This window comes from Chlorocebus sabaeus, chromosome 23 (assembly GCF_047675955.1).
Source record: "Chlorocebus sabaeus isolate Y175 chromosome 23, mChlSab1.0.hap1, whole genome shotgun sequence".
In the NCBI taxonomy this organism is placed as follows: Eukaryota; Metazoa; Chordata; class Mammalia; order Primates; family Cercopithecidae; genus Chlorocebus; species Chlorocebus sabaeus.
In genome coordinates this window covers 3212980-3236296 of record NC_132926.1, presented here as the reverse complement: position 1 = coordinate 3236296, position 23317 = coordinate 3212980, and the positions used below count along the sequence as shown (strand labels likewise).

Sequence of the window (23317 nt, the reverse complement as noted above, 5' to 3'; positions counted from 1 at the left end):
TCACAAGGCAAATGCCAGGGCAAGGTCACAAGGCCAGGATGAAACTAGAATTGCTGATGAAGTTTCATGTCCCACTGTGCATGCATTGTCATTCACAAACATCTTAACAGGAAACAGGGTTCAAGAGCAGAGAACCGGTCTGACTAGAATTCGCCAGGCTGGAATTTCCTAATCCTAGCAAGCCTGGGGGCGCTGCAGGAGTCTAGGGCGTGTTTCATCCCTATCTACAACTGCATAAGGCAGACACACTCAGAGCGGCCATTTTAGAGGCCTCCCCCTGGGAATGCATTCTTTTCCCAGGGCTGTTAATTATTAATATTCCTTACTGGGGAAAGAATTCAGCAATATTTCTCTTACCTGTTTTCGGCAATAAGAGAAACATGACTCTGTCCTGCCCGGCTCCCAGGCAGTCAGACCTAATGGTTATCTCCCCTATTCCCTGAACATGGCTGTTATCCTGTTCTTTTTTCAAGGTGCTCAGATTTCATATTGTTCAAACACACATGCTTCACGAACAATTTGTGCAATTAACGCAATCATCACAGGGTCCTGAGGTGACATACATCCTCAGCTTACAAAGATGACGGGATTAAGAGATTAAAATAAAGACAGGCATAGGAAATGATAAGAGTATTGATTGGGGAAGTGATAGATGTCCGTGAAATCTTCACAATTTATGTTTAGAGATTGCAGTAAAGACAGGCGTAAGGAATTATAAAAGTATTAATTTGGGGAACTAATAAATGTCCATGAAATCTTCACAATTTATGTTCTTCTATCATGGCTTCTGCAGGTCCCTCTGTTTGGGATCCCTGACTTCGCACAACAGTGTGAGCCACACCGCACCTGGCCCATTTGTTTTTTTTATTGCATGTCACACTGTATTTTCCTCATCATTTTGAATGTCTGCCTTTTTAGCTGGGCATGGTGGCTTGCACCTGTAATCCTAGCTACTCAGGAGGCTGAGGCACGAGAATCACTTGAACCCAGGAGGCGGAGGTTGCGTTAAGCCGAGATCGTGCCACTGCACTCCAGCCTGGGCAACAGAGCAATACCCACTAATATGTAGGTTCACCAAATTGTTATTGAACATGTTTTTCTTTATATTCCCTGCCTACGACATTGCCTCCCGGACTAAGTAGTTAAATATTGGTTGAGTGAATATTGAATGACATCAAGTAGAATTTTCATAAATCTCGTGAAAATATACATTTGAATTTGTGAAATTCATATCAATACAGATTGGATAATTATTGGGATGAGTGAATGAGTGGGCAGGGCAAAACAGCAAAGATGGAACCCTCAGTACAATAACATATTGAGGGGCCTAAGGGTGCTCTGGCAAAGGTGAGGGGTCCAAGGAGGAGAAGAGAACAGGGTCAAAGGGAAAGAGGAGAGCCAAGGTAGAGTATGACAGTCCCAAGTAGGGAATGAAAATGTCTGTTGGACTTGGTGATGAGGGAGTGGCCTGGGACCCAGGGAAGGGCCCATTTAGTGCTGAGAGAAATATGCTGTGAGCAGAAAATGAAGGAGAAGCAAGCAAGTGAAGACTTTTAAGTACAGACTGTCATTTCAACAAGGTCAGCTTTGAAGGAAAAGGAAGAAAGAATAAGAACTCAGAAGAAGCCTGTGGTTTAACAAGGAAAAGACTTGAGTGTATCTAAAAGAGCAGAGAGGTGTCCACCACGGTGGAAGAAACTAAAGAGAGGCAAAAGTTGAATGGAAAGGAGCCCATAGAACGCAATGATTTACAAACTCCAGATCTTGTTCTTTCCAGATTTTCTTGGATATTGCTGCCAGATTAATCTGCCATTTAGTCCTCTCATCCTGTCCAAGTCAAGAGGAGTGCTGTGCCCAGCTCTTCCGCAGCCAGCGTCTCACTCGCTTGACACAAAACGTCTATGGGTAAGTACCGTTACTCCTCTTATGGTGGAAGAAATTGGCTCTGAAAGGTGAAATAGCATGTCAGAATTTGAACACATATCTTTTGTTTTGTTAGGTTTTTACTTTGAGTTTAATGGTAATTCTTGCTTTCTTTCCTTTCCCTGCTGTAAATTCTTGTTTCCTACTATATTTAGTAAAACTAGAAACTTCTGTATCCTGGCCTAATTTTCTTTTCAGCATAATTTCTTCTTTCTGTACTAAAGTTTTGTACAGTTGAAAGCTCTGTTAGATTTTTGCTCCTGTTTTACAAAAGATGAACAGAAACTGCAAATCTAGAAGTGCTGTCCCTGGTGCCAGTATTATCATTGTAAACTAGCTAATGTTGAGAAAAGATAGAAATTATTAGTAATGTGGAAAGCAGTGACTTTTAGCCTCTCATTAGTGGTAATTAGATTTAAATCATGTAATGATGTTAGGTTATGAATGAAACAAAAATTAAGAACATGCATAAAATATTAGAAACCTACTATCAAAGATTATGTGTAAAAATACAGTTGGGGATTCTAGAATCTTTTTAGCTCTCTGGGAAGCCACCCTAACTATCCCTAAACATGGGAGCCTGCTGTCTGTGTTTCACACATGATTTTGAAAAATGTGGGCAGGTGTGGTGGCTCACGCCTGTAATTTCAGCACTTTGGGAGGCCCAGATGGGTGGATCATGAAGTCAGAAGATCAAGACCATCCTGACCAACATGGTGAAACCCCACCTTTACTGAAATACAAAAAATTAGCCGGGCGTGGTGTTGTGCACCTGTAGTCCCAGCTACTCGGGAGGCTGAGGCAGGAGAATTGCTTGAACCCAGGAGGTGGAGGTTGCAGTGAGCCCAGATCGCGCCATTGCACTCTAGCCTGGTGACAGAGTGAGACTCTGTCTCAAAAAAAAAAAAAAAAAAAAATTTCAGCTGGATGTGGTGGCTCATACCTGTAATCCCACTGTAATCCTAGCACTTTGGGAGGCTGAGGTGGGCAGATCTCTTGAGGTCAAGAGTTCGAGACTGTCTGGCTAACATGGTGAAACCCCGTCTCTACTAAAAATACAAAAATTTGCCAGGCATGGTAGCACGCATCTATAATTCTGGCTACTTTGGAGGCTGAGGCACAAGAATCACTTGAACCCGGGAGGCAGGGGTTGCGGTAAGCCGAGATCACACCACTGCACTCCAGCCTGGGCAACATTTCAGAGATGTACTGGGTAACTACCTCTGTGTATATGTGTGTGTGTCCATGTAAACATATGTGTATATATGTATAGAAACACACAGAGAATTTATATAGAGGCTCTACCTGCGTGCTCACATGAGCCTCACTGATGTTTAATACATACACATATCTTTGCTTCCATTACTAGGAAAACTGATCTAAAATACTATAATGAGTGTAGAAGTATTCAAAAAGGTCATTCTTCCTTAAATAAGACAGGCCCACTGCTGCCCCAGGGCCTTAGCACTGGCTGTTACCCTGTCTGGGAAGCTCTTCCTTAGCTAGTCCTATGACTTCCTCTCTTAGTCCCCCAAAGTCTTGGTTTAAATGTCACCTTTTCAGTGAGGCCTTTCCTTATGACCCAGTTTAAAATTGCAGACCTTTCCTCTCACCCATCATGTTCCCTATATCCATTTAAATGCTTTTATTGTTTTTCTATAAGGTATACCACTTAAAATACTAAGGATTTTCTTATTCCTTTCTCTTGCTAAAATATGTTTCATAAGGGCAGACATTTTTCTGTTTATTGCTATATCCTGAGCACCTAGAACAGTACCTGGCTTGATAAGTATTTATTGAATGAACGATTTATCATGTTCAAAAAATCAGTTTGACTGCTATATGGAGAGAATGCATTGTAGGGTAGCAAGAGTTTAAATAGAAAATCCAGACAGATAGGTATAGAAATAGTCTAGTTGGGTGTTAGGAGTAGCTTAACTGTTACCCAGAGGATGGAAGAAATATAAAAGGAGAAAAGAAATAAATCAACTTGCCCTTTTCAGGAAGCATGGGACCTGCTTGCTGCCCAGTCCCATCCCACACACCAATACTGTGCAAGCTCCCAACCTCTGCTATGGCTTGTGCCAGCCATATGTACTAAGGGGTCTGTGACAGACCAGACACCTCGGTCTGGAGATGCTTGTTCATGTCTTGATGAGTATCAAAGTTATATAAATCCTGTAAGTTAATGAGAGAAGGCAGAAAAAACATTCCAAGCCATTAAGGGAGTATTGAGTATTTCCAGTATTATTACTCAAAAGTCTTGTTTAGGCAAAAAGGAAAGGCAGAGAGAACTGTATGTTGCTTAATGTAAAATATTAATAGTGGTAATGATAACAGCTAATAATCACTGTATCCTTATTACATCCAAGCATAATGCTATGTGCTGTATCAATGAGATAGTAAAATGTCAAGGATCTGAAACATTGTTTAATCCTGGAAGAGCTAGTTTCTGACCTATAATGCTCAGGTTCCAAGCCCACAGTACTCCATCAGTTCTGAGTAAAGCCACCCTAACCAAGCCCACAGTACTCCATCAGTTCTGAGTAAAGCCACCCTAACCAAGCCCACAGTACTCCATCAGTTCTGAGTAAAGCCACCCTAACGATTTTCATTTTGTAGGTAGACAGTTACATAATTTGGGAAAAATTAAAAATTTCCCCCATCTCAGTTGCCATATTGGTCACACTTTTGGAATAACATTAAATAGTAGTAGTAATAGCAAGCACCTTTTCCTTGGTTCTGTTACTAGAGAGAATTCTTCTAGGGTTTTATTTTTATTCTTGGTGCAATGCTAATATTTTTGTTTTTGAATCAGGAATGGATGAAGGATACCAATTGAATACTTCTGAAGCATCTATCAGGTTGATCATATGACCTATGACCTATTAATATGATAGTAATAGATTCTTAACAGTGAACCATTCTTTATTTCCTGGATAAATCGTTCTTCGTCCTAGTTATACTCTTGATGTCTAAGCAACTAGCATTGTTTAAAAACATTAAGAGTTCTGGCTCTGATACTACAATGACTTAACAGGGTGGGTCTGCTGGTGACAAATTCTCTTAGTTTTCTTCCATATGAGAATGTCTCTATTTCACCTTCATTCCTGAAAGATTTTTGCTAATACAGAACTCTAGGTTTGTGGTTATTTTCTTTCAGCACTTTGAAATAATTAGTCCACTTCCTTCTGGTATCCATGGTTTCTGATGAGAAATTCAGTTATTCATATTTTTGCCCCACCACCAAGTAGTGTATCAATTTTCCTTGGTTGCTTTCAAGATGGTTTTGTACTTCCATTTTTAGAATTCATTTATGGCTGGGCATGGTGGTTCACGCCTGTAATCTCAGCACTTTGGGAGGTGAAGGCAGGCGGATCACTTGAGGCCAGGAGTTTGAGACCGGCCTGGGCAAAACACGGTGAAACCCTTTCTCTGCAAAAAATACAAAACTGCTTGGGTGTGGTAGTGTATGCCTGTAGTCCCAGCTACTTGGGAGGCTGAAGCATGGGAATCTCTTGAATCCAGGAGGTGAAGGTTGCGGTGAGCCAAGGTTGTACCACTGCACTTCAGCCTGGACGACAGAGTGGACTCCATCTCAAAAACAAACAAACAAACAAAAATTGATTTTGATGCATCTGGGCATGGATTTCTTTGGGTTGACCCTGTACCTATAGGTCGAAGTCTTTTGTCAAATATAAGTTTTTAGCTATGATTTCTTCAAATACTTTTTCAGTACCAAACATTTTCTCCTGTGGAACTCCAGTGAGACAAATATTAGATCTTTTGTTGTTGCCCCATACATCCCTGAGGTGCTCTTCATCTTTTTTTTTCTCGATCTTTTCTGTGTTGTTCAGATTGAATAATTTCTTTTAATCTGTCTTCAAGTTAATTCTTTCTTGTTTTCACCCTTCTGCTGTTGAACCTATTTAGCAAGATTTCTGTTTTCCATATCAATAAATAAATGTTTATATATTAAAAATACTGTAGGGCCAGGCGCAGTGGCTCACGCCTGTAATCCCTAAAAATACAAAAATTAGCTGGGCATGGTGGTGCACACCTGTAATCCCAGCTATTCGGGAGGCTGAGGCAGGAGAATCGCTTGAACCCGGGAGGTGGAGGTTGCTGTGAGCTGAGATTGCACCAATGTACTCCAGCAGCTTGGGGCAACAGAGTGAGACTTCGTCTCAAAAAAAAAAAAAAAAAAAAAAAAAAAACTTGTATGTTTTTCACTTCCAGAATTTCCACTTAGTTCTTTTTTATATGCTCATTTTCTTTGCTGAGATTTTATTTCCATTTCTTTAGAGTGTGTTCACCCTACTTGTTGGAACAAGTAAGGCAGCTGTTTTAAAGTCCTTGTAAGATCATGGTATCATCTCACTTGATGTCTGTTGGTTATCTTTTCCCATGTAAGTCGAAATGCTCCTGGGTCTTTATATTCTCAGTGACTTCAAAAGGCATCATGGGCATTTAGAATGTAATGTTATAAAACTCTATGACTTCTTGAAATCCAAAAGAAAATGTTGGTATTTCTGTTTTAGCAGGTAGTCAACCTCATTGAGCTCAGACTACCAAGTCCAAACAGCTTTCTGTGGGTTGTGGTTTCTATGTCAGTTTAGTTGTCAGAGACTTCACATTGTTGCTTGAATCTTGCTCACATGTGTGTCACTCTGTGGCCAATATGGAATTTAAGCAGCAGACCCTCTTATTCTCAAAGTCCATGTATGCTGCTTAGGGGGTCAGATTCATGCATACGTATCTCACAGGTGAGCCCAGGAGTTCTTAAATAACTTCCAGGGTGATTTTCCCAAATTCTTCCCTGTCTATGTCCGCAGTAGTTTCAGGTTCCCTGTGGCTCTCCTTTTTACTCTTCTGGCTACAGTGCAGGGGCCTGTAGTTGCCCCACTTTGCTGTGACTTCCAGTGACTGTCCTTATGCAGAGCCAAGCAGCAGGAGGACAAAGAAAGAGAAGATGAAGTGGGGCTTCTCACTACCCTTCTTGGGACCACAGCTCCCTTGCTTGGGGAAGAAGGACCCTCTCCTCATGGTTTTGGGCTCCTGTCAGCTCGCAGTGGCGCTGCTGTTGCAGCAGCCACCAGAGGATTGCTTAGGTGCTGGGGTGTAACAGAATAAAGAAAAGGAAGAAAATAGGCAATTCCCCCTGCTGTCTCTAAACATTAGAAGTCCTTTTCCTGCTCCATGAACCGGCCCTAGAGCTTTTCCTGGAGAACCTCCTCTGCCTTCTCCTGCCTCAGTGCCTGTTTTCAGATTGCTGTATAAGTTTAATACAGAAGACAGCTGAGGAAAAACAGGTAAGCTCACCACTGGTTCAGTGGTACTTTGGATTTTGGTCTTCCTCCCCAGTTCACCTGCTACTGTTTACTTTTCAGGGCCCTCAAATAATTGCTTCATGCTTTCTGTTCAGGTTTGTCAGTGAAAGAGACATGGTGGAACAGGCCTACTCCACTTTATCAGGAAGAGGATCCGCCACTTTGGTTTTAATTTGATCTTCTTTGTCTGACTTCTTAAGGTGGAAACAAAGGTCACAGATTATGGGCCATTCTTATCTACTGTAAAAACATTTAAAGCTATGTAATTTCCTCTAAGCATTGCCTTGGTTATAACACATAAAATATTATCTCATTCCATTGTGATTTCTTCTTTGACCTGTCAGAATTTACAAATTCACTGCTTAATTTTCAGACATAAGGATTTCCCAAATAGTTGAAATGTAATTCTTTAGGTGTCTTTTTTTTTCATTGTAATGTTGTGTGTGTGTGTGTGTGTGTATACCACATACATAACATAAAATTGCCATTTTAGCCATTTTTAGTGTATAATTTTTTGGAGGCATTTACATACATTCACATTGTTGTGGAACCAGCACCACTATCCATCTCCAGAACTTTTCATCTTTCCTGATGAAAACTCTATACCCTCTAAGCAGTAGCATCCCATTCCCCACTTCCTCCAGCCCCTGGTAACCTCTGCTTTCTGCCTCTGAATTTGACTACTGTAGATACCTCACATTTCCTAATGAAAACTCTAAACCCTCTAAGCAGTAGCATCCCATTCCCCACTTCCTCCAGCCCCTGGTAACCTCTGCTTTCTGCCTCTGAATTTGACTACTGTAGATACCTCACATTTCCTAATGAAAACTCTATACCCTCTAAGCAGTAGCATCCCATTCCCCACTTCCTCCAGCCCCTGGTAACCTCTGCTTTCTGCCTCTGAATTTGACTACTGTAGATACCTCACATTTCCTAATGAAAACTCTATACCCTCTAAGCAGTAGCATCCCATTCCCCACTTCCTCCAGCCCCTGGTAACCTCTGCTTTCTGCCTCTGAATTTGACTACTGTAGATACCTCACATTTCCTAATGAAAACTCTATACCCTCTAAGCAGTAGCATCCCATTCCCCACTTCCTCCAGCCCCTGGTAACCTCTGCTTTCTGCCTCTGAATTTGACTACTGTAGATACCTCACAGAAGTGGAATCATGCAATATTTGTCTCTTTGTGACTGGCTTATTTCACTTAGCATAATGTCTTCAAGGTTCATCCTTGAAGTGGATTCAGCGTTTCACTGCCAGTTTTCATATACTCAAACTAACTTCCTCACTCATGTTTATTTTTTGTTCAAATTGAATATCTAAATAATAGCAAAAATGGTTTAGGAGTACCATTATTACTGAATCTTTCATATTTAAGACTGTGTTTTGCATTTCTCTACATATGTATGGAGTGCTGATCATGTGGAGTTCTTGTCACGTCAGTCTGCCCTCAGTTCTTGCAGGCATGGCCCCACTGTCTTTTGGCATCCTGTGTTCCTGAGAAAATCTCTTCTGCCAGTTTTTTAAAAAATTTGCAGCTAATCTTTTTTTTTTTTTTTTCATAAGCATCAACTCCTCAGAACTTTTAAGTCTAAATTCCATGAAGATACACTGAATCCTACTATTAAGTTTTCTGTAGTACAAAAATGTTTGAACTTAAAATGATTAATATTTTCCAGAATAGCAAATACTTTGCTCTTTTTCTAATTTGATTTTTGAAATACACAGAAGAATGTGTAAAATCTGTACTGTTCAACAAAAACCTACATACTCTTCTAAGCCCTTTATCTTTTGCTCTGATATCAGCACTGTAAGATAGGTACCATTTAACAGATTTGGACAACAGAGCACAGAGAGGTTAAGAAACCTGCCCAAGGTGTGGTGGCTCGCGCCTGTAATCCCAGCACTTTGGGAGGCCAAGGTGGGCGGATCACGAGGTCAGGAGCTCGAGACCATCTTGGCTAACATGATGAAACCCTGTCTCTACTAAAAATACAAAAAATTAGCTGGCATGGTGGCGGGTGCCTATAGTCCCAGCTACTCGGGAGGCTGAGGCAGGAGAAGGGCGTGAACCCGGGAGGCAGAGCTTGCGGTGAACCAAGATCATGCAGCTGCACTCCAGTCTGGGCAACAGAGCAAGACTCTGTCTAAAAAAAAAAAAAAACCTGCCCAAAGTCACACACCTAATAGTGGTGGAGCTCCAGAGTTCATTTTGAGTTCATTAACTCAAAAGTCCAAAGTTTCATCTTAGTGTTATCATAACCACTGTACCCTTCTGTTTCTCTGCTTCTCTTTTTAGTTAATAACGATAAAGACAAATGAAGAAAAAAGAAAGCAGGCCAGGCACAGGGGCTCGCACCTGTAATCCCAGCACTTTGGGAGGCCAAGGTGGGTGGATCACCTGAGGTCAGGAGTTCAAGATCAGCCTGGCCAACATGGTGAAACACCATCTCTACTAAAAAGACAAAATTAGGCATGGTGGTGCATGCCTGTAGTCCCTGTAGTCCCAGCTACTTGGGAGGCTGAGGCAGGAGAATCACCTGAACCCAGGAGGCAGAGGTTGCAGTGAGCCAAGATAGAGCCATTGCACTCCAGCCTGGGTGACAAGAGCGAAACTCCATCTCAAAAAATAATAACAACAATAATAATAAATAGTAATAATAATAAAGCAAATATCCAGTTACCAGAGCCCAGGTGAAGAAACAGAACATTGCTAGTGCAATGGAAATGCTTGGTGTGCATCTCCTCATTCACATCCTTTTACCTCTCTCTATCCAAAATATAACCATTATTCTAACTTTTGCGATACTTCCTTTCCCTCTTCTTATAGAATTGCCATTTTGCCATTTATCATTGAATCTCTAAACAATATATTTGGTTTTGGTCTGTTTTAAAACTTTAAATTGAATCTTAAATATATACACACACACACACACACACACATATACACACACACACACATGCCTTTGCTTATTCATTCATATTGATATGTGTAGCTTTAGTTTATTAATATTCGCTGTTGTCAGTTATTCCATTGTATAAACACTTGACAATCTTGTTATCTATTTTTTGATGACAGGCATTTGTGTTGTTTCCAGTTTTTTCTGTTGTACACAATGCTATGTGAAGAATCATGAATTCTCATACTGTTGCAAGGTAGAGTTACCTAAATATATGTACCTAGTAGTAGACTTGCTAAATCAGCCAATGTGCTTGCTCTAGGTTGTATTATACTATTTTTCAAATGCTTGAATCAGATTGCATTTCCACCAGGAATATGTGGAAGTTCCCATTACTGCATCTTTCCAAAATCTGAAGCTGTCAGTTTGAATTTTTATGTTTTGTTACTTGGGCGGATGTGGTAATGGTATCTTGTTGCAGCGTTAATCGGCTTTCCCTTGGTTACTGTTGAGATTGGGCATCTTTGCTTATGTTTGCAGACCATTCAGGTTTCCTTTTCTTAAGTGCTTATTCAAGTCTTCTGCCCATTTTTCTAGTGGGCTTGGTGTTTCATAAGCGTTATTTTCCAAGTCTCCATTCTAGTTTTTTGTGGGTCATATGTTGCAAATATGTTCTCCCAGTAGGTAGTTTCTATTTTTTTAGCTTTTATTTTTATTTTTATATTTTGAGACAGGATCTTGCTCTGTCACCCAGGCTAGAGTGCAGTGGCACCATCTCAACTCACTGCAAGCTCCACCTCCCAGGTTCACACCATTCTCCTGCCTCAGCCTCCTAGTAGCTGGGACTATAGGCGTGCACCACCACGCCTGGCTAATTTTTTGTATTTTTAGTAGAGACGAGGTTTTACTGTGTTAGCCAGGATGGTCTCAATCTCCTGACCTCGTGATCCGCCCACCTTGGCCTCCCAAAGTGCTGGGATTCCAGGCGTGAGCCACCACGCCCGGCAACCTGCTGGTATTTTCATACTGAGTTTGACAGGTCCTCTGTTTGGGGTCACTTGGTGGTGTGTGTTCAGGGTCACTTGGTGGTGTGTGTTCGGGATCACTTGGTGGTGTGTGTTCGGGGTCACTTGGTGTGTGTTCGGGGTCACTTGGTGGTGTGTGTTCGGGGTCACTTGGTGGTGTGTGTTCGGGGTCACTTGGTGGTGTGTGTTTTGTGTTTTGGAGGTGGAGCCTGCTCGACTTTCCACTTTTTCTCTCTTTTCACGTAAGCAGATCAGGTTGGAAGAAAGTGGCCTGGTTAATGCATATTTCTTGCTTCATAGGAAAGCTTGTGCCCATAGGCCTTTGGTTTGTTTGTTTAGTGTTGATCTCTCTCTGTTGACTTTGATCAGCAGTCAAAAAGCTGATTCTCAGGTTGCATTTCCAGCCCTCTACCCCTTATTTTGTCTGGGATAAGAAATAGGATCTAAGAAAAGGGAAGTCTGAGTAGCTGCAAGGTCCTTTTCCAGCCTCCTCTCAAACAGTTCAGCAGATGCCCTTGCCTGTCGCTACCACCAGTTCTCATCTTTAAGGAATGGATATTTAGGAAGTAGTAGGATCCTTTAGGACTGTCTTACCCCTGTGAATAAGTTACAGCCTGCTTAAAGTTTAAGGGGAAGAAACCTCTAGATTGTGTCATCCTCCCTTTAAGTTTCATGTATGTTCTGGTACTTTATGTTCCAGAGGAGTATATTCCCAAAGGGTAGTTTACATACTGTATTAGTCTGTCCTCACATTGCTATAAAGAAACACCTGAGACTTATTTATTTATTTATTTATTTATTTATTTTTGAGATGTAGTTTCGCTCGTCACCCAGGCTGGAGTGCGATGGCGCAATTTTGGCTCGCTGCAACCTCCACCTCCTGGGTTCAAGTGATTCTCCTGCCTCAGCCTCCTCAGTAGCTGGGGTTACAGGTGCACACCATCACACCCGGCTAATTTTTTTTTTTTTTTTTAGTAGAGATGGAGTTTCGCTATGTTGGCCAGGTTGGTCTTGAACTCCTGACCTCAGATGATCTACCCACCTCAGCCTCCCAAAGTGCTGGGATTACAGCCATGAGCCACCACGCCCAGCTGAGACTGGGTAATTTATAAGAAAAGTTTAATTGGCTTATGGTTCTACAGGCTGTATAGGAAGCATTAGTGCCAGTATCTGCTTCTAGGGAAGCCTCAGGAGGCTTATTATAATCATAGTGGAGGGCAAAGGGGAGCAGGCACATCAAATGATAAAATCAGGAGCAAGAGAGAGTGGCGGGGGAGGTGCTACACACTTTTAAGTGTGTAGTCCTCTTCTCACAGGTCTACTAGGCAGTGCCCCAGTGGGGATTCTACATGGGGGCTCCAATGCCACATTTCTCCTCTGCATTGCCCTAGTATCGGTTCTCTCTGTGGCCTCTGCCCCTGCAGCAGGCTTCTACCTGGACACCTAGGCTTTTCTATACATCCTCTGAAATCTAGATAGAGGTTCCCAAGCCTTAACTGTTGAACTGTGTATACCCACAGGCTTTAATACCATATCAAAGCTGCCAAGGCTTACAGCTTGCACCCTCTGAAGCAGCAGCCTGAGCTGTAACCTGGCCCCTTTCAGCCATGGGTGGATCTGGAGTGGCTGGGATGCAGGGAGCAGTGTCCCAAGGCTGTGCTGGGCACTGGGCCCTCGGCCTGGCCAAGGAAACCATTCAGTCATCCTAGGCCTCTGGTGGGAGGGGCTGCTGTGAAGTTCTCTGAAATGCCTTTGAGGTCTTTTCCCCATTGTCTTGGCTTATTAGTACTTGGGTCCTTTTTACTCGTGTAAATTTCTGCAGCCTGCTTGAATTCCTTCCCTGAAAATGGGCTTTTCTTTTCTACCACATGGCCAGGCTGCAAATTTTCCACTTATTCCCTTTTAAATATCAGTTCCAGTTTTAAGTCATTTCTTTGTTCTCACATCTGAGCATAGATTGTTAGCAGCCAACCCACCTCTTGTGTGCTTTGCTGCTTAGAAATTTCATCCACCAGATACCCTAAATCACCACTCTCAAGGTCAAAGTTCCACAGATCCCTAGGGCAGGGGCACAGTGCAGCCAAGTTCTTTGCTAAGGCACAGCAAAAGTGACCTTTCCTCCAATTCCCAGTAAGTTCCTCATTTCCATCTGAGACCTTAACCAAGACTTCACTGTCCCTATCACTATCAGCATTCTGGTCACAACTATTTAACCAGTTTCTAAGATGTTCCAAACTCTCCCTTATCTTCCTGTCTTCTTCTGGGTCTTCCAAACCCTTCCAACCTTTGTCTGTTACCCAATTATTCCAAAGTCACCTCCACATTTTCAGGTATCTTTATAGAAATTCTCCACTTCCCAGTACCAATTTTCTGTATTAGTCAATTCTCACATTGTTATGAAGAAATACCTCAGACTGGGTAATTTATAAGAAAAAAGGCTTAATTGGTTCACAGTTCCTGTACAAGAAGCATAGTGCCAGCATCTGCTTCTGGGGAGGCCTCAGGAGGCTTACAGTCATGGCAGTAGGCGAGGGGAAGCAGGCACATCAGATGGCAAAAGCAAGAGCAAGAGTGAGGAGGGAGGTGCTACACTCTTGTAAATAACCAGATCTCACAAGAACTCATTCATGATAGAGAGGACAGTACCAAGGGGATGGTGCTGAACCTTTCATAAGAAACCACTCCCATGATCCAGTCACCTCCCATAAGGCCCCGCCTCCAACACCGGGGATTACATTTCAATATGAACTGTGGGTGGGGACACACATCCAAACTGTACCACAAAGCCCCGCCTCCAACACCGGGGATTACATTTCAATATGAACTGTGGGTGGGGACACACATCCAAACTGTACCACAAGGCCCTGCCTCCAACACCGGGGATTACATTTCAATGGAAATGTGGGTGGGGACACACATCCAAACTGTACCACATAGATTGTTTACTTCCTATCATATTTTATTTACTTCCTGTATCATATTTCTTTTTTTTCCTTTTTTTTTTTTTTTTTTGAGACAGAGTCTCACTCTGTCACCCAGGCTGGAGTGTGGTGGTACTACTTCAGCTCACTGCAACCTCCACCTCCTGGGTTCAAGCAACCCTCCCATCTCAGCCTCCCAAGTAGCTAAGACTACAGGCACCTGCCACCATGCCCAGCTAATTTGTGTATTTTTAGTAGACATGGGATTCCACCATTTTGGCCAGGCTGGTCTTGAACTCTGACCTCAAGTGATCCGCCTGCCTTGGCCTCTCAAAGTGCTGAGATTATGGCCGTGAGCCACCACACCCAGCCTTGACCATATTTCTTAATCCTCATTTTATATCTGTGACCCTCAGACCCAGTGAGACAAGTAACTACTTAAGATGGTGTTAAGAGCCAGGGTTTGAATCCAAGTTTGTCTGACTTTGGGTCAGCAATCTTTACACTGTGTCACACTGTGACATTTTAGGAAGATTAATTTGTGTAGGATTTCTAGGTGGCCTTGGAGGAGGAAAGAAACTGCTGCTAGGAATACCAGGTACAGTGTGCAGGGTCTCCTGATCTGCCTTTCCCAAGCCCAGCTCTTCGGCATCTGTTTCCTTCATTCCATCTTCTTTATGTAGCACCTACTCCAGTGGCCAGTGCCTTCACTGTGCATCCCTCCTGAAAGGGCTCACTCTTTTCTCTGCTTACGCAGTATATCTGCCATCCCCTGCTTTCAGTTCCCCTGTTATCTTTGGACCAGTTCAGTGTTCTTTCTCTCTCTTCCTATTTCTCTACCTAATTTTGGGTGCATCTTTGAAAGCTCTCAAATGTGCTCAACAGTTATTTTAGTTTGAGAGCTAGTTTAATTCTCTCATTCCCACCTTATGCAGTTTCCAGTCGCCCAGCACAGAAACCAATGTGCACTTGAATTTTTTTTTTTTTTTCCCCAGACTGGGAGACAAGACTTGAAACCAAAGCGCCAACTCTGAAGCCCAGTATTACTGAAGATTTATGCCATGGGGTACTAATGGAAAGGGAAGGTGTCTGGCATTCTGCTGTAGGGGAAACCTGGGAACCTAATAATTGGTTAGAGGGACAACAGGATAGTCATCTGAGCCAAGTGGCAGTTACCCCTAAGGAAACCTTCACCGAGAGGAGAGTATGTGGAGGTAATGAATTTGAAAGATGTTCCAGTCAGGATTCAATCCTTCATACACAACAAAGCATTCCTATGGTAAAAAGGCCCCATAACTGTAATTCACATGGAGAAGATGCCACACAAAATTCTGAGTTAGTTAAAACTCAAAGAATGTTTGTAGGAAAGAAGATCTATGAATGTAATCAATGCAGCAAAACCTTCAGCCAGAGCTCATCCCTTCTTAAGCATCAGAGGATTCATACTGGGGAGAAACCCTTTAAGTGTAATGTATGTGGGAAACACTTCATTGAACGCTCCTCCCTTAATGTACATCAAAGAATTCATACTGGAGAGAAACCCTATAAATGTAATGAATGTGGGAAAGCCTTTAGTCAGAGCATGAATCTCACTGTCCATCAACGAACTCACACTGGAGAGAAACCTTATCAGTGTAAAGAGTGTGGCAAAGCCTTCCATAAGAATTCATCTCTTATTCAACATGAAAGGATTCATACTGGAGAGAAACCCTACAAATGTAATGAATGTGGAAAAGCTTTTACCCAAAGCATGAATTTGACAGTCCATCAGAGAACTCATACAGGAGAAAAACCCTATGAATGTAATGAATGTGGAAAAGCCTTCAGTCAAAGCATGCATCTTATTGTCCATCAGAGAAGCCATACTGGAGAAAAACCCTATGAGTGTAGTCAGTGTGGAAAAGCCTTTAGTAAGAGCTCAACTCTTACCCTACATCAGCGAAATCACACTGGAGAAAAACCCTACAAATGTAACAAATGTGGGAAATCCTTTAGCCAAAGTACATATCTTATAGAACATCAGAGGCTTCATTCTGGAGTAAAACCTTTTGAATGTAATCAGTGTGGAAAAGCTTTCAGTAAGAATTCATCTCTAACTCAACATCGGAGAATTCACACTGGAGAGAAACCTTATGAGTGTGTGGTATGTGGAAAACATTTCACTGGACGATCATCCCTTACCGTGCATCAGGTTATTCACACTGGAGAGAAACCTTATGAGTGCAATGAATGTGGAAAGGCATTCAGCCAGAGTGCTTACCTTATTGAACATCAAAGAATTCATACTGGTGAGAAACCCTATGAATGTGATCAGTGTGGAAAAGCCTTCATAAAGAATTCATCCCTTACAGTGCATCAGAGAACTCATACAGGAGAGAAACCCTATCAGTGTAATGAATGCGGAAAAGCCTTCAGCCGGAGTACAAACCTTACTCGACATCAAAGAACTCATACGTGAGGAATGTTTCCACTGGCCCCTACATCATGATTAACTCTGCAGTAATAATCATATAAGACATACAATGTAGAAACCTAATAAATGTGATGATTGTGGGAATTTTCCAGTTGAAGTAGATCAGATAATACCACTGCAGAGAATTCATCTAAAAGTAGAGAAATCTTGATTCGGAAGGTATAACTTACAGAAGGTTTAAGTAGCTCATATAAACAGTGAAGACTCATGCTGAAGATAAGTTCTGTTATATCATACTGCACATTCTTCTTTGGCCATCAGAGACTTTACACTGGAGAGAAAAATGTGAGCATGTTTAACTGGCAGCCCAGAGACCTGGTATGTCGTCCTCACCTGCCACTGCCTTGGACAAGTCACCCGCTTCCACCAGGTTATGGTTCTTCATTCGGCAAATGAATGACTTTGGAGTTAGAAATCTTGTAGGCTCTCTGTCAGCTCTAAAATGTTACAACCCTATAAATAGAATGAATGCTGGGAAATCTTTGTTCTTTTACAATCTTACGCCGTCTGTATGCTGTCTAGATGCTCTTGTTCCACAGTCTGGTTTCCTTGGGTGTTTTTGATCAAAATTATTTACCTTTACCAATTCCTAGTACCCTTCCATGCCCCTAATCTTCCCCTGCATTGTTACTTTGTCCCCTAACTACAGTCTGGTTTCCATAAGTTAATGGAATAAGTATGCAAATCTTAATGCAATAGCATGCTGTTTTGAGTTCTCAATTAATAGTTCTTAAACTGTCATTAAATGATCATTTAGAAAATAACATAGTCCTATAAGTACAAAGGAATCACATACAAATCTTTGTATCATATTCTGGCTATCAAAGTGGAAAAGAAAAGACAGAAGGGCTGAACACTAACAGACATAGCCATCTGACCTATTAACAAAACGTTGAGGCTGGACAAGGTGGCTCATGCCTGTAATCCTAGCACTTTGGGAGGCTGAGGCAGGATGATTGGTTGATTTCAGGAGCTCAAGACCAGCCTGGGCAACATAGTGAGACATTGTCTCTGCACTCCAGCCTAGGCAACAGAATAAGAACTTTGTCTCAAAACAAAAATAACGTTGCAACTCAAAAACATACTCAAAACAATATAGGGAGATTTTATAGATCTATAGTTATTACGGTAGTTAAGATAGCTTTATTTCACATATTTACCAAGTCATAAATATGTGTTAGATATGATTAGAAAATCAAAATGAGTAAAATACATTCTTTGGTTTATAAGGGTTAAACTAAAAAAGTGTCAGTATGATAGGAGAGGAGAGGAAGAATACAAGCAATCACAAAGCAGAATTTAGGAAATTTGGTAACTGACTAAATGTGCTGCTTGAATGAGAAGGAAGAGTCTAGGATGACTTGGAGTTCTTACTTTGGTAGATAAGGTTGCCATAATTAAAAACACCTATAGTTGCCCAATTTTGTGGGGCAATGATGAGTTCACTTTGGGTACATTTACATGAGTTTGTGGGACATCTGAGGGAAGGGTCCTGATAGCCAGCAGACAGTGATAAAGGAGACACTTGCAGGACTGTCATTGATGGGGTAGGTGGTAAAAAGAAGAAGCAGTAGACGCTAAGTGGAAAAGCAGCAAAAAGAAAAACAGAAAAATCAGAAGTTGGTGCCACAAAGGTAAAAAGATAGTTTTAACACAGGGATAGGAATAGTTAATACTGTAAAATGCTATGGAGGGCAAAGTAAGATAAAAATAGAACTATGTCGGCCAGCTGCAGTGGCTCACACCTGTAATCCCAGCACTTTGAGAGGCCAAGGCAGGCGGATCACAAGGCTAAGAGATAAGACTATCCTGGCTAACATGCTGAAACCCCGTCTCTACTAAAAATGCAAAAAAATTAGCTGGGCATGGTGGCATACACCTGTCGTCCCAGCTACTTGGGAGGCTGAGGCAGGAGAATGGTGTGAACCTGGGAGGTGGAGCTTGCAGTGAACTTAGATTGCGCCACTAAACTCCAGCCTGGGCAACAGAGCAAGACTCTGTCTCCAAAAAAAAAAAAAAAAAAAATGTAGAACTATGTCCTTTTGTTTGGGCTATCAGTTTAAGACAGATGGCTTAAACCTCTGTTTGAGTTGGTTGAAGAGTGGTTAAGTGTTAAAAAGAAGTTAGCAGCTTTCCTGAGGTGGGGGAGACTCAGAAAGACAACTAGAGGGAGGCTGGGGCTTGGAGCATATCAGAAGAGCTGTGGGCTGCAAACAATGGAAAGCCCAGTCCATGATGGTGTAAGAAAGTAGAGATTGATTTTTCTCACATAACAAATCTGGAGGTGGCTGTCACTTGTTCACAGATAAAACAATTCATTGTCTTAAGTTTAATGGGGTTTCCATCATGGTTACATCATGATGGCCATAGCATCAAGTAAAGTGTCTGCATTCAAGGCAGGAGGGAGGAGGGGAGCACCAGCAACATCAGTGCCTTTGATGAGGAAAGTTTTTCCCCGAGGCCACTCAGTAGACTCAGTAGACTCCTGCTTACAGCTTATTGACCACAGTAGACTCCTGCTTACAGCTTATTGACCACAGCTGTATTGCATGGCCACCTCCTAGCACAAGGAAGGCTGTGGAAAGAAGTATTTAACCTTTCCAGCCTCTATAGAGGAGGCAGGCACAAAAAAAGGGGGGTTGAGAATGGTGTTGATTCACCAGCCAGCAACCTGCCAGGAAGTGTTTGTATGATTTCAGGTAGGATTGAGCATGTTCAAAACTGAAAAAAAGAGGTGTGGAAGAGTGAAGGTACAGAAAGGAGGGGACATGCAGCTCACAGTGGGAAAATAAGGTCTGGAACACAAGTGGAGGCTGTAGGGATGTCTTTGAACAGGAGAAGGTAACTTTCCACTGGGAGAGACGGGCATCCGCAAACGATGGGTACAGAAGATGTTTGTGGGTGGCAATGGAGGAAGTTCCTGTGAACTCTTAACTGTTTAAACCTGCAGCATCCAGTCTCTGGGCTATGTGACCTCTCAGAGTTAATACCTCTCAGAGTTAACACTGCTCAGAGTTAACACCGCTCAGAGTTAACAAACACCGCTCAGAGTTAACAAACACCGCTCAGAGTTAACACCCCTCAGAGTTAATACCCCTCAGAGTTAATACTGCTCAGAGTTAATACCTCTCAGAGTTAATATTTTGCCAATTTTGAGTCATTGCCTCCATCCTAGGCTTCAAAATCTTTCATTTTTCCCTTTCTCTCTTGTCCTGTGCCTGCCTTTTGAGCTTTATTTTGCTGCTGTCTTTATCATTTCCATCTATTTTCTACCCATTTCTTTTGTCTGCCTCCTTTCTTCCCTGCTAGTTCTATCTCTTGAGATCATGTGGGGAACAAGAAAAAAATAAAGAAGAAAAATCTGAAGAGAGAGGAGGAGACCCTGTAGAAGAGAGAAATTATTAAAAATCTAAGTTCCTGAGGATATGGCTAGTTTGATGTTTTATTCCCCCTTCTTTCCTGTTCTAACTCCAATGGTTTGTATTTGAATATAGGCAAGGAGACCCAGGATCTGCATGCTGCGTTGAGAACTGTGTGTGTGGAAGGAGGCAGGGGCAGAAGAGTGGAGAATCTCAGTGTCAATGATTTGCCCCATCCTCCTCCAGCCTCCAAACTTGGAATGAGGGGAAGGATTCTGTTTATTTGTGAAACAATAATCTGGAGCGATTGGGTTTCTTTCGTGGAATGTTAGAATTAGGATAGAGGCATTTGGGTGTTAGAAGATGAAAGCACTAGATAGGAGAGCTGATGCTGACATCTTGGGTCATGTGCAAATTTAATTGTAAGCAAAGGAATCCAACCAACTGGGAGGAGTTCTGGGAGTATAAGGGTCTGGGAGGGAGGACCCTTGTTACCATATCCTGCTAAGCCCAAGCCCTTCATTTCAGTGTCCGTTCTCAGGCAGAACTGAAGTTTCAGTAATATGTGAGGAGTTTTTGGTAACAAAGTGCAGTACAGCCAGGCCTTGTGGCACCTGGGAACCACCAGCAGCTAAGCACGTGTGCCTGCTCTCTCCCTCTGTCTTCATCCCCCACCCCTCGCCACTGCTACCACCACCACATGGGTTCTGGTACTGCTTTGTCCATCCCCTCACTGGTGGTTAGATTCTTTTGCTTACAACTAAATTTGCATGTGACCCAAGATGTCACCATCAACTCTCATATCTAGTGAACTTTCATCTTCTAACACCCAAGTGTCTTCGTCCTAATTCTAAAATTCCATGAAAGAAACCCATTTGGTCCTGATCATCCTTTTAAGACAAGCCTCACAAGTCACCTTTTCTGGCTAAGTACCCATCCAGTCAGCTGGTGGGAGGAGGCCTGCCATGTGATCACTGTCCATGCAGTCAAGCCTGTGTGTGGCAAACTGACAGATATGACCGGTATGTCATGAGTTTTTACTGAGCACCTGCTCAGTAGTTACTAGTGATTTGGAGCTCAGAAGGACCTCACGGTAGGGAAGTCTGAAATAAACCAGGAGTTCGGATGCACTAGGTAGCAAGAAACACAGCACCCTCTGGAACTATAGAGAATTGGGTGACCAAGGTATTTCCTCTCTGGCTGGATCATCATCCAGAAGACTCAAATAGGGCCATTCCCTCCACTTGAGCTCTGTGAAATGGGCCTCTGGGCATTTAAAGAGGTTACCAGTCAGGGTTCTCTGACGAATAAAAGTGGAGCTGCAGAATATGGTGCCAGTACCCCTCTCCTAGACACTGCATAGCTTCCAACTGCCTGACTCCTGAAAAATATCACAACAGATCTGGAGGAGAAAGGTCTCTGAAAAATTTATGAATGCTGAGAACTTAATTGAGGTAGGTTATTTCTCTGCCTGTATACACATTGGCATTATCTGATGGTCTGTGGTCAAGAGACTCGTAAGTGATTGGCCGGTGCTGCATGTTACTGTGACAAGGATGAGTAAGACCTTGTTCCTACTCATAGTGTAGTTCATTCAAGCAACTAACATTGAGCTCCTAGCATAAGTCGGCTTCTGTGAATTCCGGGTAAATGACGTCTGATCTCTGCTGTCAAGTAGCTCCTAGCACATAGTGCCATAGAGTGAACAGAAGAGGGGAGGAAATGAGAAGGTGCAGGGAAGAACAGGAGTAATGGCAAGAGAGGCTAAGAGAGCATAGTGTATACTCAGGAAATTCTAAGAGGTGTATGATTTAAGCATAGAGTAGAAGTCAAGAAGTGGGAAGAAATGAGGCTAAAGGAAGATCTTATTACATCACGCTGCAAAGGTCCTAACGGCTTAGCAAACGGACCCCAGGAATTACTGGCTAGTAGCCACTGTCCTGGGGAAGAGGAAACAGACTGGTGATGCAGGTCTTGGTCAAATGTAAGTGTTCATTTGCATATCCATAGTTAATAGAACAGAAGCGAAAGGGGTTCTCCAGACCACATTTTCACCTCCTTTCTCTGAGGAGACTGGTTCCTAAGGAGAATCCTTGACAGAGGCGGGGCCTTCCTCAGTGAATGCTCAGAACAATATAGTGTGTGAGTCCTGGCTAAAGCCAAAGGGTGTGTCAGGCTTCGTATCACAGGTGTCACTGCTGCTCTTCAGCTTGAATAGTGTTTTTGTTTGTGTTAGTTGCCTGTGGAGGGCACCTGTTAGACACTCCTAGCAGACTGCAGCATCACCAGGACAAAGGGGGCAGATAAATGAAGGTTTTATTACTGTTTTCAGTTCTGGAAGACTTGGCCCTTTGTATGTCGTTCTTTGCCATCTGGGTGACAAGTAATAAGAGCACTTTTGAACCTTCCAACATCAACAGGAGAAGGGCTCCTGGTTCCAAGGACATGGGACCTGAGCAAGGCACTTAACAGATCAGTGCCTCCGTTTTCTCATTTATTAATAGGACAAACCTCAGTTTTTGGTTGCATTAGATAATGTAAAGTGCTTATAAAAGTGCCCAACATGGCCAGGCGTGGCGGCTTACGCCTGTAATCCCAGCACTTTGGGAGGCCGATGCAGGTGGATCAACTGAGGTCAGGAGTTCAAGACCAGCCTGACCAACCTGGAGAAACCCTGTCTCTACTAAAAATACAAAATGAGTCAGGCATGGTGGCGCATGCCTGTAGTCCCAGCTACTGGGGAGGCTGAGGCAAGAGAATCGCTTGAACCCGGGAGGCGGAGGTTGCAGTGAGCCAAGATTGCGCCATTGCACTCCAGCCTGGGCAACGAGCAAAACTGTGTCTCAAAAAAAACAAAAACAAAAAAACCTGCCCAACGTGTAGTTAGTGCTCAATACATATTATTCTTATATTCCTGAAAACAATAATATCCAAACTCCTGAGCATAGCACCCAGAACCCTTCCGTATCTCAGAATCATTAGGCTCTCAAAGCAAATGCCTTGTAGAAAGGTTATATAATTGTGGGAGGCTACTTGTAATTGTGGACTGCGGTCATTGCCTCCTCATTGGTTTTCCTGTATCCGCTCTAGTCCCACCACTGTCTGCTCTCCTTGAAGCTGACCGGTGCTTCTATCAAAATGTGCCCGCCCAGCCATGTCACTCGGTTTCGAATCTACTCATTTCCAGGCACACAGAATAAATCCAAATTTCCTTCCTTCAAGGCCTGTAGTTACCCGTGCAACAGCATCTCGCACTCTTCCTTGTTCACTAGGCCCTCGCCAGTCATACTGACCTTGCCAAGCCTGGAGTTGACCAAGCACACTTCTCTCTGGACAGCATTTCTGTTGCCTCCGTTTAGAAGGCACTTTACCCACACGTTCAC

General features: G+C 42.7%; 1 protein-coding gene across 1 annotated transcript; it reads left to right on the top strand.

Moving 5' to 3' along the window:
• The first annotated feature begins 1797 nt into the window (after positions 1–1797).
• On the top strand, positions 1798–23155 carry ZFP2 (ZFP2 zinc finger protein). The gene is made up of 2 exons (XM_037992742.2): positions 1798–1905; positions 15098–23155. Exons 1-2 carry the CDS (start codon positions 1902–1904, stop codon positions 16558–16560), a joined length of 1467 nt encoding a protein of 488 aa, XP_037848670.2. The 5' UTR covers positions 1798–1901; the 3' UTR covers positions 16561–23155.
• Positions 23156–23317: the final 162 nt, after the last annotated feature.